Source organism: Dysidea avara, chromosome 1 (assembly GCF_963678975.1).
Source record: "Dysidea avara chromosome 1, odDysAvar1.4, whole genome shotgun sequence".
NCBI classification, from domain to species: Eukaryota; Metazoa; Porifera; class Demospongiae; order Dictyoceratida; family Dysideidae; genus Dysidea; species Dysidea avara.
In genome coordinates this window covers 598,695-617,286 of record NC_089272.1, presented here as the reverse complement: position 1 = coordinate 617,286, position 18,592 = coordinate 598,695, and the positions used below count along the sequence as shown (strand labels likewise).

Here is an 18,592-nt window from a genome sequence, read left to right as displayed (position 1 = left end):
CTATGGTCCTTACTCTAGTTGAAAATTCCAAATTTTTTTGTGTACTTGTTTGTTAACTTTTTTTTGTAAATAATTTTATTATGACCGGTGAACCCAAGCATACCGCATCTAAAATGGCACCGTGCGCCCTAGCTATATCAATTATTGTCTGAAAAGTGAAGTATCCATTGCGGTTTGTTGTCAGCTATGTTCAACCCGTTACACAGCATTTCAAATCAAGAACTTTCCCGGAAGCACCTCTACAATCTACGCATACCAAAAGAAATGGTGCCGCGCCCCAATTTTATTAATTATTGTCTGAAAAGTGAAGTATCCATTATGCTTCGCGGTCGGCTATGTTCAACCCGTTACACAGCAATATGAATCAGAACTGTTTGAAAAGCACCTCTGCAATCAAAATAGCCACTGCGAAGGATGCGGACGATTTCCATTTCGAAGGGAAGCCATCACGTGCTCACGCCAAATCGACACCTTTCCCTGTCAGCAAAGATGAATGGGACACAAAGGAGGACACTGGTAAGTCCTTGAAGAATGCATTGTATGTACTGCAGTATGCCAAAAGGCACCTGTCGGGCCGAAGCGACTGAAAAATCAAGCCCGTAGCCTTAGCCGCTATCGAGTTACGCTTGTCTGAAGGTATCAGTCAGTCAGTCAGTTACTTACTTACTCAGTCAGTCAGTAGAAAATTCCGTCGAATAACAATTTTTTTTAAATTCTGTAGCAACTTGTTGAAAGCATTTAGGGTCAATCTGAAAGCTTGTTTGGGCTTAGGTTTACCCCACCAATACTGCCTCATCGCTGTAAGGGAAATTTTTTGGGAGATATTATTTCGTGGGCCATGCCAACTCCTTTGTGGTCCCTACTATACAGTTACTATCGTACTTTATGATACTGTTTGTCATCACTTTAACTTTTTTTACCACAGAAAAGAAAGTTAATGCGGCAATGGTAAATTTTATGCTGGAAGCTTGTAGAAATGGTCACTGCATGAAAGTAAGATTTGGACAAGTTGTATTTAGTGGAGCATCTGGTGCTGGAAAAACAAATTTCTGCAACTTGTTACTTAAAAAGGCATTTAGTCCAGACCATGTTAGTACAGGATTACAGGAGTCTGAAAGAGTATCTACAATGAAAATAAAGATGCAGCATTCTGATAATCAGATAACGTTTAATGTATTGGATATAGAAAAAGAAATTGATGAGTTACAATCACGTTTACACACTCTCACTAAGCAACCACAACTCTCTGAACAGCCAGAACCGAAATCCACTGAAGACTTACCATCTTTTGTGCAGTCAGAGTTGAAATCCACTGAGCAAGAACATATGCATGATATCAAGGAATCTAGTTCTATCCATGGCTACGAAGATAATGATGAAGTTCAAGAAGTTGATCCAAGCAATACCAGTGTGCCTAATGTAGTACTCCAGATAGCAGAGGAATCAACCAGTATTACAAATCATGCTTCTGACAAAGAAGACACCTGGAACATTTTAACATTTCTAGACACAGGTGGACAGCCACAATTTATTAACATGTTACCAGCAGTTAACAGTTGTGCAATGGTCACCTTTATTGTGCATAATATGACTAACACCCTTGATAGTCCTGTTAAAGTTGCTCATGGTAACAAAGATGGTAAACAATCTTTTGCTTCTTATACCATTGGATGTACCAATCTTGAGCTAATAAAAAGTTTGATCTCTTTTACTAGTAGTAAAATATCAGAGAGAAAGGTAAAAGAAATGTTTAATGAAGTAAGTATTATTGAAGGGAAAAGCACATCATATGTATCTTTTATTGGAACTCACTCAGATAAATTTCTTGGAAAGGATTTAAGTACCGTTAAGACAATAGATACAGAATTGATAAAAATTGTTTCTGATTTCCAGTCACCACCAGTGTTGATGAACATGCATACAAGTTACAAATATTTGATCCCAGTAAATAACACAACAGCACTCACAGGTGATGAAGATCAAAGTGCTGGTGTAATACGTAACAAGTTATATGATGTTCTTTGTGAACGGAATACTTATCATGTCCCAATTGTGTGGATTATTCTAGAACTTGAAATTCGTCAAATTTGTAAAGAAAGACAAAACCATGCTATATCATATGCTGAAGTTGTTGAGTTATGCAGACAAAAGAATTTACTTGACAAAGAGGATGACATTAAAAGTGGACTAAAGTTTCATCATCTCTTTGGTACTCTATTGTACTTTGAGGAAGTAGAGGAAATGAGTGATATTATCTTTACTGATCTACAGTGGTTGTTTGATAAAATGACTGATTTAGTAGGACTTTCATATCATCTTTCAGATAATGAAGGCTTTGAAGAATTTGAACACAAAGGTATATTCAATCCTACACTGTTGGATAAAATTGATTTTACCATTGGATGCATAAACAAAAATTTCAAAACATCATTTTTAAAGCTTCTATAGTATGTTCACGTTGAGCTGAATCCTGAAAAACGGCTAAAAATTAAAAGTGGATTTTTTCTCAACAGAGTTAACATTTCAGCCAACCAGATGATTATTGGTAACAGCAAAGGTGTCACGTACGGTTTGGCTCCATTACAAAAAAAAAGAAAAGTTCGGGAAAGGGCTGTATTGGACGTTGTACTTATATGGCTTCCCCTTAGGAAATGTATTGTGAAAATTTTGATTGACCATAAATATTATGTCTAACATTTGAACAACAAGATTTTGAAACATTTTTAGCGGGTCAAGCAGTACTACAAATGAGCCAAATTTCAAGATCATGTGTAATCCCATCCATGAGTTATTAAATGTTTTTGAGGGTTCAGCTCAACGTGAACATACTATAGAACACTTAAGGATTATTGCCCCCATCCACAGATTAAATAATTCTAAAGAAATATATTTTATGCCATGTCTCCTTAGCAACTGTAGTACTGATTGTTGCAAAGGCCTAAACACTTTTCTTGAAAATTATGGAAGTCAGAAAACTAATGGAAAAATTGAAGTGAGTCCATTACTAATTCAAATCATTTCATCTTCAATATCCAGTCAAAAATCTAATGCAGTTCCTCGAGGAGTATTTTGCTGTCTGGTAGTGGAGCTTCTTCAAGAAGTGTCACAGTGGGAACTTGTGTGGTCAGTATCCAAAGCAGAAGTGTTTGATAACTTAGTAACACTAACTCATCTAGAGACTAGTCATAAGGTGACCTTGATAGACAGGTTGTTATTTTTAGAAGTTCAAATACGCCAGGAAGATACTTCTTTGCCATCCATCCATTTTCAAGTCAAACAAACTATAGAAAAGGCTTTAGTAGAAGTTTGCAATAGGCTCAACTTTTGTGACTTTGAAATATCTTTTGGATTTTTGTGTACTAAGTGTAAAGGTGGAGTGACACACATGGCAAAATTCACACACTGGAATAAAGTTTTAAAGTGTCGTTTTAGCAAAACCATTGCTCTCAGTGATTCACACATGGTTTGGTTTGAAGAGGTATGCACATGTACATGCAAGATGCATTTACTGCATGCATGCATGCTAAACAATTTGTTTGTAAAATTTTCTCAAATTTGAGTTGGCACGGTATAGGACAAAATGTAGAAGGTTTTGTACAACTAGGTAAACAAGAGAGAAAGAGAGAGAAATTTGCCACATCAGCTCTTAAGGGCTGGGCCCAACAAATATATGTTGATGTCAATTATTTGTGAACCCACACAGAGATATGTCCACACAAGCAGCAGTGTTGATACTGGTTATGGATACATGCATGCGTATTGTACAGATGGTTTGTTTCGGTAAATTGTTGATTAAAATTGTTATCAAGACTCAGAGTGGTGAAGCAAGTACATAGTTTTTTATGATGTAAACAGCATTTTAAACCTTAAACAACTTTAGGAGTAAAAATATACAATTAACTAAAGTGAAACATCCTCTAAATGTATAACATTTTTGTATATCATTTATGTTGCAGGTGCAGCTATCAAGCCAAATGAAACAATACGGTATGTACATAAATGTTTGCAGTGATTTACTGTATAGTACTGTACAAGAGGTACATAGCTAATCAACTTTAAAATTGAGTTGTGTAGAATTTTGAATATAAATCTGAAAAGACATGTGACCATCTGACTCTGTGGCATTTTTCTCACTGACTGATGCATTGAAATGGTTTTATTTATTTTTGCACCAAACAAAATGTTCATCGTCTAAGAATACGGTAGTTTTAAAATGAAGCTTTATTCCAACTGCTGTTGTTTGTTGTTTTACAGCATGTTGAATTCAAGGTTGTAGAGCTAAATTTTGCTGGAAGTCCTTCGCAAGTAAACATCTCAGCTAATATTATCAGTTTTGATATATCCAACATTACGCAGTGTATAGCATGCTGTGGTCAGCAATGTGTATTTGGGTATGGCGCATGTGTAGCTCTGTGATCACAATATGTCAAGTAATTACGCAGTGGTAGCAACAACATTACCACTCTGGTATGAACATTAATACCATATTTGACTGGTTAATAGTTGCCCCTGGATAGTAGCCGCTCCATCGCCTAGAATTACTGTCATAAGAGCTGCCTCGGATAACAGCTACATCTTGCATCAGATATACTGATGTAAGTGTTGTTCAGACACATTTGAAGCAGAAACCAGACAAAGGAGTTGTTTTAAGTTATGGTAACTGCAGATATTAACTGGTCAAATACGGTGTACTGTGGAAATACAGGTAATGATATATGTAGGATCTCCAAATGAACACGTCCACTTGAATAGATTATATACCGATTAACACATATGTATTAACACATACGTATTAACACACAGGGATTTCCTTGTGCAGGGATAAGGTTTTACTCTTTTTAGATCAATGGCAAAGTAAACTTACAAGAAGCAAATTTGCTTGAGAATGGATGTCATCATCATTTTAAAAAAGGGGTCATGGACATGACGAAAGACATGGGAAGGAAGGCTACGCAGTTTTTTCCCAAGAGTGAACAGATTTTGTTGCAGGAAAAAAATAATCATGAGCCACAGTAGTGGTTCATAGTAGTAGAGACTGCCTAGATTTCCTTCCTATGTCATTCCCTGGATCCGCCCCTGAGACCTTACCCGTTCTATCAGGACCACTAGTAGTACCGATTGGAGGACGAGGACCTACCAATAGGATAATACATAGCATATACATTGTGGCTATAACATGCCATCAACCATTACACATACAGTACACACATTTGTATAGTTACATAAATTATTAACTACACTACATTCTAACTTTCAGAGGTTTCTCTCCCTACCATTCTGCGGAGAGTTTCTGGCTATATGGACTGCACACATACAAGTCATACTACCCCTTGGTCCAGTATTTTGCATCCCTCCAGTTCCAGGATAGATATTACCAGGTGGCCACCATTTTCCCACCAGGTCCCAAGGCCCAGCCCATGGGGCCTGGTGGGAAGGTGGCCACCAGGTGAGGTAACACTGAAGGCCACCAGGTGAGGTAACACTGAAGGCCACCAGGTGAGGTAACACTGAAGGCCACCAGGTGAGGTAACACTGAAGGCCACCAGGTGAGGTAACACTGAAGGCCACCAGGTAAGGTAACACTGAAGGCCACCAGGTGAGGTAACACTGAAGGCCACCAGGTAAGGTAACACCGAAGGTTACCTGGTGAGGTAACACTGAAGGCCACCAGGTAAGGTAACACTGAAGGTTACCTGGTGGCCACCAGGCCCCAATTTCCAGCCACATGGTGACCACCATACATTTGTGATCCTCCAGTGTTTGGTGGTGGAAATTGGGGTTGAAATACTGGGTTGGTACCTCTGGTAACATGAGCTCCTCTGTGCACTCCTGCGTTAGCATTGTGGCCGTCTTGGATAGAAAACTCAGTACCTCCATTTCTACCACTTGGATTCGGAAACTGAGTATTTTGGCCAGCTTGATATTATTCCAAGCGGTTTATCTTGTAGACGTGGCAAGTAGTAATTTTTTATTAGCTAATCTCGATTGCATAATTGTCACACACTGTTGGTTTTTTCGTTGTATCTTCGTGGTCTTTACATCGATTTCTTTCAAACCACAAAAGGTTTGAGGTTCAATAATTAACCTATTCACCCACCAATTTTCAGCTTCTTCCTAGCGGTTTACCCTGTAGGCGTGACAACATATTGGTGTTATTTTTCGTGAATAATGGGAAAAACACAAAATACAGCTACAATGCAAACTACTCTACAACTAAACTACAAAAACTACAAACACAATAACAACAATTTCGTGAATAATCACTAATAACTCCTTCACTGATTATCGTATTTCAGCCAAACTTGATACCAAAATGTGCCTTTATACCCCCTTTCTGTATGCCAAATTTCAAGGCAATCGGATATGGCGTTTGCGTTTTATGGAAGTTTTGTAAGTGTGCAAAAAGAGGAAGAATAACAAAGAAACTAAGCCAATTTTTGAAGTTGCATATCTCGGGAATGCTTGAAGTGATTTCACTCAAATTTAGTATGTGGAGTACTGACGTTGGTGGGCGTGTCCACAGCAAAAATCGTCTTGTTTCATAAAGGCAGCACAGAGCTACGGAGATGCAAAAATCGTGTTTTCTTTCTTCCTGTCAATATACTCACGGTGTTGCGCGCTGGCTTCTTGGCTGTACAACACACTACCATGTGTCTTGATACTATAAAAGCTACCATTACTTTTAGACATGAACAATAACTATAATACCAGCTAGAGGTATTCAATTACAGAAGCTACCAATGTTATGGTCAGCTTTTGAGCATTTTGTTGTGTATAAATATTGTTAATACCCGATAAATTGGTTGCACTTCATACACTTTAGCTAGAGAAAGAGTGTATTGGCTTTATCAAAGTGGCAAAGGCAAACACTATTATCACCAGAGAGTCAAGAGACACTTAATTCTAAAATAATGATTTAGCACGAGAAGCATTCAACAGGAAAAGATCAGAATTAAAGTACTTTAAGAACTCCCTACCAGAAAATTGTAGTACTAAAGATAGAATTTGAGTTTTAGACTTAAGGAAGTTGACATGTACGTAGATTATCAAATAAAAGTGCAAACAACTAGTACTTGCTAGTAGCCACAAGTAGGAGTAAGATGGCACAAAGCACTTACTATACAATGAATATATGTGACCCAGTCTGACAAAACCGGGCTTATCGCCTATTTAAAAGTATCGAGAAGTGCCGGTTTTAAGTATTTAGTGTGTTGTAGCTCGCCAATGGTTGAAGCTATGCGTACCAAATTTTCACACGTTTTATACCAATTCCTTACCTTCCAGAACATCCACTGTGCAAGTAGCCAATAACTAAGTTTCCCACCATTTTAGATAGCTTTTAAACCAAGGTTGACTGTATCAGGCGAGCTGCAAATTGGGTGGGAGGCGGGGGCCCTGGAAAGCGGGCAAGATGGTGTTCAAAAATTGAACAGGAAGGCCAAGGGATGAATTAGGCCAAGTTTTGAGCTATTGAGGTCTTAAAACTGGCTAAAATGAAAGGAAACTCACAGCAGAGGTACTTATTCAACACCACAGAGCTGTACAGCCACAGTCATTCCCAGGCTGACCAGAACTCCATTAAGGCCCAACACCACACGTATGGATTGCCTCTTGGCTTGGGAAAAGCAGCCAGCAAAACCAGACCACTCAAGTTTAGCTGATTTTAAACGTGGAATTAGATAGTTTATTCATATAGCTGTGTGTACTGGGTGAAAAATCAAATCTGCTGACATGGGCAATAAGTCTGGTTTTCTCAGACTGGGTCACATATAGTGATTATGTGTACTTATTATTAATTGCCTGGTGCCCAGGTTCTTGACATCTGTCCACTATCATCTAGCTAATCTAGCTTATTTCCAAGAATTTTGTGTATAACTGCAGGAACAGAGTAATTGCTGGACTTCCCTTAACTAATGAGCCATTCAATTGCACTACTTAAGAAAAAGTACGGTGAAACTCATAACTCACAGGTGCACACACAGAGGCACTGGTAGAGTTAAACAGTCCAAGTAACACCCTCCCATCACTTCAGTTGTTTTACGATTCTGTCGAGAGTCACGTCCAAAGTCTACAGTCATTGGGAACCCCACAAGAGATGTATGGATCCATGCTCGCTTGCATCATCTTAAGGAAACTACCGGCAGAAGTGTGCAGGAATCTCACCAGATCTCATGGAACTGAGAAATGGACATTGACTGAATTGCAGAGTTATATCTTACAAGAGCTGTGAATCCTTGAAATGAGAGCAGAGTACTCCAGCACTCTTCACACACCATCTGCTGTATTTCTAGCCAACCTAGACCAACGACAGTTACCAAAGCAGCACAATTCTCCATCCAATATGAAGTTGTATACATTTTGCAAATCACTATACCATTCAACAACCTGGTGTGATGTACTAACAATACACAGAAATGGATTGAGGTGGTCCAGAGGGAGAACTTATGTTTTAATAGCCTAGGCCACCATAAGGTATCACAGTAACAGCCCAAAGTCATGTAAAAGGAAACACCATACAAGCCTTTGTGATGCCAAGACAACACCTTGACAAGACTCATCATCAAATAAACCATCACAATTAGCCAATACTGTAGTGCTGGACATCATAAGTTTCCAAAACTTGTATTGAGTTTGCAATGCCATAACATTATGTGGGTTTAGTCTAGGTCATTGGAGTTTCTGTCGAAACTACTGAAACCCTTCTAGATCCGCCACTGAGCTACAGGGAGAAAAGTTGAAACATATAAGTCACATTGGTATGGCTTCAGTTTCTGGTTGTGTAACCACAATGGTTACATGTACCACCTTTCACTTTTAAAGGTGATGCTAAACCATTCTTCTGTTGTAAATAGCTCTTTATCAAACAGTAACATTTAACTTACAGAATGTCTTCTTTTCATATCTGAGGCCAACTAGATCAAATGTCACAGCAGCTTATCAGCTCACTCGATAATTATTTTTTCACGAACTTCTTTCTACACGGGTTCAAAATGAGAAAACCAAAGAGAAGAGACCCTGATGAGAACTTAAAGCAAATCCATTACCATAAAGAGCAAGCAGAGGTGTAGTCAGAACCCTCAATTATTCAATATTATTATATTAACTGCTACTAAGATCAAGATACTCTAGTAGAGCAGTCAAGATCAACATACTCTAATAGAGCAGTCACAGTATTCAGAAAAACAGTGTAGCAAGTTATGAGATCAGGGTAGCTATTGTCAGAAGGTAGTTACCTTTTTTAATTTGTTTTTGGTCTTGTTATAAGGCTTCACAGGTTCTCAGCCTTATTAGAAGATCCTTTAAGATTAATTCTGTTGATATCTTGTTGTTTTTTTGAGGGATCGCCAATGCCCATGCAAATTTCTAAATTGTGTACGAGAGTCCCAATATTTAAGTATTTCAAAACGTATATCTATATTACCTATATTATTTCAATAAACATTTCATGAATTTATAATTGGATTTCTCAGATAGTGTACGAGACTCCAAAGATGTTAGCTACCCCTCTATTTTTTTATATAAGATGTACGTTCGGCCACATCAGCAATACTGTGTTCAAGCTTGGAATCCCTACTTAACCAGGGATATTGACATTCTTGAAAAAGTACAGAGACGTGCAACAAAATGTGTACAAGGACTTGCCCATCTTCCATACAAAAGTCATCTTGAAAAACTTAATCTCTATTCTCTATTTTGTAGACGCCAAAGAGGAGATATGATTGAAACATATAAAATACTTAATCGATACTATGACATAGAGCCATCCACTTTCTTCAGCTTAAACATCCAATCTTCCACCAGAGGCCACTCCCTTAAGTTATTCAAGGAAAGATCAAGATTACTTACAGCATTAGACACAACTTTTTTTCAAACAGGATTGGAACTCTCTACCTGACACTATAATTTCATACCTACAGTAGCAACATTCAAAGAGCGATTTGATGATTATTGGAAGAAATCAAGATATGGGCACACACAAAGGCCTGCAGCCTAGCCTAGCAATATTCATTGCCTAAGCATCTCAGCCCATTACATAATAATCAAGACACACGGTAGTGTGTCGTGCGGCCCAAGAAGCCGGCGCGCAACACCCGTGAGTATATTGACAGGAAGAAAGAAAACACAATTTTCACACCTCCATAGCTCTGTGCTGCCTTGATGAAACAAGACGATTTTTGCTGTGGACACTCCCTCCACCTTCAGCACTCCACATTCCAAATTTGAGCGAAATCGCTTAAAGCATTCCCGAGATATGCGACTTCAAAAATTGACTTAGTTTCTTTGTTTTTTTTTTTCTTCTTATTTTTCTTCCTCTTTTCGCACACTTACAAAAACTGCTATAAAACGCGAACGCCATATCCGATCGCCTTGAAATTTGGCACACAGAAGGGGGGTATAAAGGCGCATCTCTGTACCAACTTTGGCTGGAATACGATAAACAGGCAAAGAGTTATGAGCGATTATTCACGAAAAATAACACCAATATGTTGTCACGCCTACAGGGTAAACCGCGTATTGGAAGAAGCTGAAAATCGGTGGGTGAATAGGTTAACTATTGAACCTCAAACCTTTTATGGTATGAAAGAAATCGAGCTAAAAACCAGGAAGATACAACGAAAAAACCAACAGTGTGTAACAATTACGCAATCGAGATTAGCTAATAAAAAACGACTGCTTGCCACACCTACCAGGTAAACCGCTTGGGGTAATGCTTTGAAAATCGCTGTACAGATGGAGTTATCATCTTAGAAAGGCTCTTCAATGGTGTAGAAGAATCAGACTTAAAGCCACAGAGTTATAACACGAAATCCAACTTGGTGTAGCAAGTGCGAGATCGAGATACTCTAATAGAGCAGTCATCCTAATAGAGCAGTCATCCTAATAGAGCAGTCATCCTAATAGAGCAGTCACCCGAAGAGAATTCAAGAGATCAGTTAGAAACAAGTAACCTGTATAGAGATCAGCTACAAACAAGTCACCCTGTAGAGAGATCAGTCACAAACAATTCACCCTGTAGAGAGATCAGCTAGAAGAAGTTACCTTGTAGGGAATTCATGCAACTATAGAAAGAGATAATTCAGCTAGAAGAAATCACGTTGTAGAGTTCAGCTACAAAGAAACCACAATGTAGAGAGTTCAGCTACAAACAAATCGCCGTGTAGAGAGATCAGCTAGAAGAAGTTACCTTGTAGAGAGTTTAACTACAAAGAAACCATCATGTAGAGAGTTCAGCTGCAAACAAATCACCTGTAGAGAGTTCAGCTACAAACAAATCTCCCTGTAGAGAAATAAGCTAGGAGAACTTTCCTTGTAGAGAGTTCAGTTACTAAGAAACTACCATGTAGAGAATTCATTTACAAACTAGTGACCCTGTGGAGACATCAGCTAGAAGTTACCTTGTAAAGAGTTCAGCTACATAGAAACCATTCTGTAAAGAGCTCAGCTGCAAACAAATCACCTGTACAGAATTCAGCTACAAACAAATCACCCTGTAGAGAGATCAGCTAGAAGAAGTTGCCTTGTTGATAGTTCAGCTACAAAGAAATCACCCTGTACAGAGATCAGCTAGAAGAAGTTGCATTGAAGAGTGTTCAGTTACACAGAAACCACCATGGACAGTTCTGTAATAAATATATGTATTATATATATAATTTGTACATTTACTGATAAAATCAGAAATACTCAAGGTACATCTGCTTCATCTTTTCTTCTTCCTGTGGTAAAGAAAAAAATATAGGTTAAAAAAGTCCTAAAGCAGGCCATAGGCCGGCTTTGGGGTATACAAATACAAAAAGAAGTGAAATCTAATCCAAAACAGCCAAGCTGTAAAAAAAGTGTGCGGCCCTCAAAAAGGCTATGGTGAAAAAAGATGTGAAATCCAAGGTGGCGGCCAAGAAACGGCTGTGATGGTAGGTTAATGGTAAAAATTTTAATAACGACAATTCAGGTGAATTTTGTGCCAATTGACCAAGTGGCACCAAAATTCACCTGAATTGTTGTTATTAAAAATTTTACCATTAACCTACCATCACAGCCATTTCTTGGCCGCCACCTTGGATTTCACATCTTTTTTCACCATAGCCTTTTTGAGGGCCGCACACTTTTTTTACAGCTTGGCTGTTTTGGATTAGATAATAATATACAGCTAGGCCCTGGCATCACCAAAAGTCTGGCTACACCCAAGTAAGAATGTCTAAATGGTAGCTCAATAGTGTAGCTATACTAATATTATACTAATGCTATGGCTTTATGGAAAAATATTGTACACCTCCCAGAAACCCCGTTTCAAAAATCCTAGATCCGCCACTGTAGCTGTAAGCCACAAAGCTAAATCTTGGTGGGATAGGAGAACAGTTATAGCTCCAACTTTTTGTAAGACAGATTTCTCGAACTTTTCAAACACACCTTAAGTAGTTAAAGTCTAAGTAGCTAAAGTCTTTGAGCAGGCTGTAGGATCAGGTGTCCTACAGACCTTCAGCACTTGTGCTGTAAAGCATTAATAAATAAATAAATAAATTTTTGATATCTTCATTTATTTTGATGCTATTGAGAATTGAAGCATAACACAAAGGTCAACTTTTCTCAGTGAAACAGCCAACAATACTCATGAAATTTGGTACACATATACAATGCAGCATTTGCAAAAATAATTGTACAACAGATTTTAAAAAAATGAAATTGTTCAGGAGTTGTAGCTTTTAAAACACAGAGGAACCAGCCTTAACCTTTAAAACCACACAAAAATGTTTGATGAATGCATGTTTATTCAAACGTGCTTAAGTATATGGCCAGGTATCTTGGCCAGTCTAACTCCATTAGCCTAATACCAGATATCAAAAGAAAGCTTATTTATTCATTGGGCTACTAAGGGAAGGCTAAATACACACTGTAACAACAGAGGCTTACTTGTTATAGAGCGATAAAGAACGGTGACTGGTTTTATCGCAATGCTACATTCTACACTTCGTCTGCCATGTTGATTAACATTTTAGTCACATGAGCTGTATATGGCCTTACTCGCCATTGGATGGCGAATCAACAAACAGTGAGTTGGGGTGAATAGGATCAACTGGCAATGAGTTATGGATGATTTTGTAAAGGTGTGTAGAGGATTTGCGTGCTTATAAACTGAAATATATTTTCACAACGTGTTTTGGTCTTCATACTTTCATTGTAGGGTAAATCCCTAGGTATCATTGTAATCCTTATTACATAACGAGTAAAATAATGTTGATTGCGTAGTAATAGGACAAACACTATGAAACTTACATTGCTTTGTTTATAACCATGTGTAGTGGTCAACCAAATTATATAGCACGTTATGTTTTTGGAAAGTTATGATGTCCAGCACTATACTACTACTGAGACAAACACAGCAGCATCACTTCTAGTTCCTGTCACATCTTAAGACAGCATACCCACTCACACAGAGTCTAACATCACCAAGTGCTAATAAAGGCCATTTCACACTACAGTTGAATGCACATCAAAGCCAGATCAGACCATATCACACCTGAGCTGGATTGATTACAATGCACATTCAATCCAGCTTCATGTCAATCCACCTCAAGTGATGAATTGGCCGGACTTAATGCACATTAGCTCAATTAGCAAGGAGGCACCGTACAATCTTGAGATATCTTGCACAAACCATAGCTATTGTGCCAAGACTAAGCGACAACATATACTCGGCTTGTGGAAGTGATACAGTGACCATCAGTGAGTGTTGAAGAAATAGCGTACCATTCTGAATTATTGTGCCCAGTACAGGTTTCCTCATAAGAAATAACCAGCTTCTTGGCACCCAACATTTTGTAAGTGTACTAACGACATTCCTTGCTGTGAATACTTTTCTTACTCCAAGGAATACGAAGAAGGTAGTACAATGGCCGACACTATTTAAATTTTTGTTATGTAATAAACTAACTAATTCACGTGCTATGAAAGTGAATTGAATTCAGTTGCTGCATACGTACTGTGAAATGGATTGATGCAAATTCAATCTACTCTCAGTCTGACCACAGCTGGATCCTCATTCAATGTGCATTAAGTGTGAAAATGCCTTAAATGTTTACTGAATACATCTGTAACAGAAGTGAGAGTTGGCTGTCATCGTTGCAGTGCCAACATACTGTTTGATGAGGGTGTACAACAGTTCTTTATTTGTCAAGAACTAGCAGACCAATTGAATATTTGTGCACAAGGTAATGTCACTACAGCAATTTCATCTTTTGAAGGGGCTTCTTCAACTCTTAGTATGCTGCAATATACCAGTATTGTACTAATCACCAGAACAGGAGAAGTAACTCTTGTCAGTTGTTTAGTAGTCCCCAAGATTGCCACACTGAAGACATCAAACCTGTTACATATGTCAATCAATTATTATTATTATTAACACTTTACAGTGACCAGCACTGAAAGTTCAGGGCTTGCCATATTTGCAAGAGTTGGATTTGCCTTAATGGATGCTTCACTTTTCAGATGATAATTAATAAATTTAGGTCACAGCACCATTTCTTTTGGTATGCGTAGATTGTAGCGGGCCGAAGCGACGTCGAACAGTGAAAAAATCAAGCCCATAGCTTTAGCCGTTATCGAGTTACGCTTGTCTGAAGGCATCAGTCAGTTACTTACTTACTTACTTACTCAGTCAGTAGAAAATTCCGTTGAATAAAAAATTTTTAAAATTCCGTAGCAACTTGTTGAAAGCATTTCAGGTTGATCTGAAAGCTTGTCTGGGGTCAGTTTTACCTCACCAATACTGCTTCATCATTGTCAGGGAAAATTGAGGCTGGTTATTGGGTGATTTTATTTTGTGGGCCATGCTTACTGCTTTGTGGTCCCTACTATACAGTTACTATCGTACTGTATGATACATACATAATCAGTTCCCAGTTGTAGCCCGGCTATATTTCATATGTACCCCAGCTAGGTGGACTACATACAAAATGTAGCCCGGGCGGCTCCTTTGATCTGAGGTGTGAAAGTGTTACATATAAATTTGACATGTTTTAAACACTTTGGTATGTAGTGAAACATCATTGTTACAATGGCTTTCATCTTTGACCGTACAGAGATGTACAGGGAAAACACTATACTTTGATCAATGTGCCAGTTCATGGTGAACATACTAAGACAAGCCCAGACTTCATGGCTTGTTTCATGAATAAAATAAACGCCTGTAGGTTAGATGCTGTACAGTTGCTGTACAAATCAAATTTATTTCTGTTCCAATTGTCTAGCGCTATATAACTCCAAGACTATTCATCACAAAAGGCTGAAACTTAAGCTGTCCACTCCTTTGTTACTATAGAAAACTGAGAAGGGAATCGAGGAATGCACAAAAATGATCCGTTTTTGCTCAGCAAGTCACATTTAGTTGTTCTACAATTATGTAGATTATGCAATGCACTCAAAATTTTACACAACACAGTATCAAAGTCCTTTTGTACAGCAAAATTTATAGTAAACATATTAAATTTTACATTTACATACGTACCATAATGCTTCCTTTGTGGTGATGGCTGTATCTGTGGCATAAACAGTACGTACAAATGTTACACATGTTTATAGAACAAACATTACATAAAATCATTGTGGAAGTAATCATAGTACTGTATAGTAGGGACAATGAAGGTGTGGGTGTGGCCTGCAATAAAATATCACCCAAAAACCTGCCTCATCTTTTCCTCACAATGACATTACAGTATTGGTTGAGTAAAATCAAGCCCAAAAGTGCCTTCAGATCAACCAGAAACATTTTTGTTAAGTTGCTGTCACTTATCCACAACTCTGAGTCCACTTAGAAAGCAGCATGATTAAGATATTTGTGTGCAGAAAACCACTTTGTACATTTAATTTTCAGTCCTGAAACATGTGACATAGTTTTAGCTTCTGGGGGCTGTGCCCCCCAGATCCCCTGCTCCATACCTACTATCCTGGTGCACCTCCCCTTTCCAAACCCTGGATCTGCCCCTGCAAGTGATTTTTTAGCAAAGTTAACTAAGCTAACTACTTGCATTTCTGAATGTTTGCTGTGACTGTACAAAGGCACTGTTCACTACATGTAGGCCCGCTGGGATCCAGACTTGTAAAAGGGGAAGCTCTACTGTTAATGGTAGGCTCACCAGCAATGTTTCACTGTTAAATCTTACCATTTAGGAATTTAGAAATGCAACTAAAGCCTTTTACAGTTGTTTTAGAAGATAAAAATGATAATTATTTTTAGAGGTATTTATTACAGATACAAGTGATATTTGAAGTATTATTGCTGTAAACAAAGCTAGAAGAAAGTGTTTTGTCATATAGCTAATAAGTGCTTCTTTGACTGATAAACTGATTTTAGGAGAAGAAAAATTTGTCAGCAGTTAGACTCAGTCAGGAATCTGCCAAATGGGGGTTCCAAACCTTAGAGTTCCCCTGCACTAGCTGCTTCTCTTGTTCACTTCATCATTATCCAGACTGGTAGCATGCTTTCCTTCATGACTTTCTTTGTGCTTCTTCACAGGATGTATCAAGCAAACCACATACGTGACCGGATTTGACAAAACCAGGCTTCCACCTTAACCGCTTGTAATTTGACCACTCAGTATGCTACAATTTTCACAAGATCCTTTCACTGCATTAAGCAAAAACATGTCAAAATTTAAAAGAGGTACTCCTACACTGAGTTATGGCCCATTAAAGTCACAAATATGGCTGTGTGTGGAAGCCTGGTTTTGTCAAATCCAGTCACTTATAGCTATAGCTAAGTGCTACTATTATCATGTAAACAAAGTTAGTAAGACAATTTGATGAACTTCTAAGTGAATACAGTTTAGCAATAATAATGATGTGACATGTTATACATTTAGCTAATCGGCAAAGATTTGCTGACTACTTGCATACACCTATATACAGTGCTGTCATTAACTATAACTGCGTATTGTGACCGGTTTTGTGAAAAGGGGTCTTCCCATGTACACATCCAATTTACCAACTTGAATGATTCATAGCTTCAGACAGGTTGAAGGAAACTAATGACATCAAATCTGGTCAACAGTTAGCACCAACATTGCTATAAAATAGATAAAAAATTTAGTTCTACATTCAGCTCCTACTATGGATGTACCACTCTGCGTGGGCAGTTCAAAGGCCCTGCCAGTGCCATAATTTGTATATGGCACTCTTGCTAACCGCAGCGAGTGCATTATAACTTATAACACACTTGTTGCAGTTTTACAGACTGCAACTAGTGCATTATAAGTTATAATACACCGACTGCAGTGCAATAAAATTATACAGATATTGCGAGGCTGCGGTTTTGTGCAGCAACGCACAAGTGCTAGCAGCCGAGACCACTGCGACACCTCACCTAAACACCTCACCTAATAGGTGGAAAGACACCTCACAGTTCACTCAAATTCTTTTATAGCCTGACATGTAAAGGTCGATTGTGGGCCATAACGTCACCAATATGTATAATGTTTGCCAAGCAGTCAATGGCGATTGAAAAAGCCAGTGCGGGGGTCACAACTCTAGTCTACATATATAAACGTACTTGTACACTTTACTAGTCCGGTGCCATCTGACCCCAGATTAAACTGTAGTCCACTTCGACAATGACTCAATAAAACTATTATATTCTAAATAATACTCATCTTTATGTTCGATTGTGGTAACCAGTTTTTGTCATGCCACCACCAGATTCGAGTCTAGCCAGTGTGAATAGTAAGAATATCATTTAGTAGTTAGGTTTTGTTTACTTAAACCGTCTATTAGTTGCTTTTTTTCGCTCGAGAATCACTATGGCGATTAGTCTGGTGTTTAGTCTATATGGCGATTGAGAGCACTACATGATGAGAGTCGAACAGCAAATGCAGGTTAGTGATATAACCCATAGCGTACTAGCTTTCAATATCTCAGGTGGCTGCAGTACTGTAAAGGGAACGTCATCGCAATGTTCAGCATGGTTACCCACAATCGAAGTTAGAAACCTGGCCTTTATAAGTGTTACAGCTGACTTGTGAGACTCTCCCCACCTACATATTAGGTGAGTGGTACATAACAGTTATACAACGTGCACTTGTGCTCTGCCTGTATAAATGCACTTGCCTTCAGGCCTAACGGCCCTCAGGCTCATGTGTTTATATCAGGCAGAGCACTCGTACCTGTTGTATAACTATATAATAAATGTTCAAGACCTGTTTTCAAAACTCTCATTAGATTAATTTGCACGACTATACAGTGTGTTTAGTGGTCATGAACTTGCAGAAAAAGTTCACAAACAAGTATTAGAAAATTAGGAATTTTAAACTAGAGTAGTGACAATGTAGTACCACGATAAAAAGTACTGAAACAAGTTGGATTGGAGTATAGCAGTATGTAATGTCCAATTGCTGTTAAACAATAGGAAGCAAATATCCCTATTGTGCGTTTCATCTCCACAGCACAGTAGGGATATTTGCTTCTTATTGTTTTACATCAATTGGACATTACATACTACTTCAATCCAGAGTTGGGGGTAACACGTTACAAATGTAACGCGTTACGTAATAATATTACTTTTACAGTATTGAGTAATATAATGCGTTACATGACAAAGTAGTGAGTA

At 38.3% G+C, this 18,592-nt stretch overlaps 1 protein-coding gene across 1 annotated transcript in view; it reads right to left on the bottom strand.

Annotated features, from left to right (window-relative positions):
* LOC136242173 (uncharacterized) overlaps positions 1 to 18,592 on the bottom strand; it is a 113,500-nt gene that overhangs the window by 10,230 nt on the left and 84,678 nt on the right. The window contains exons 16-17 of the mRNA XM_066033595.1: positions 15,500 to 15,530; positions 5,089 to 5,133 (exon numbers count right to left, since the gene is read on the bottom strand). Coding sequence (XP_065889667.1) covers positions 5,089 to 5,133; positions 15,500 to 15,530 — 76 coding nt within the window. The remainder of the gene's footprint in view (positions 1 to 5,088; positions 5,134 to 15,499; positions 15,531 to 18,592) is intronic.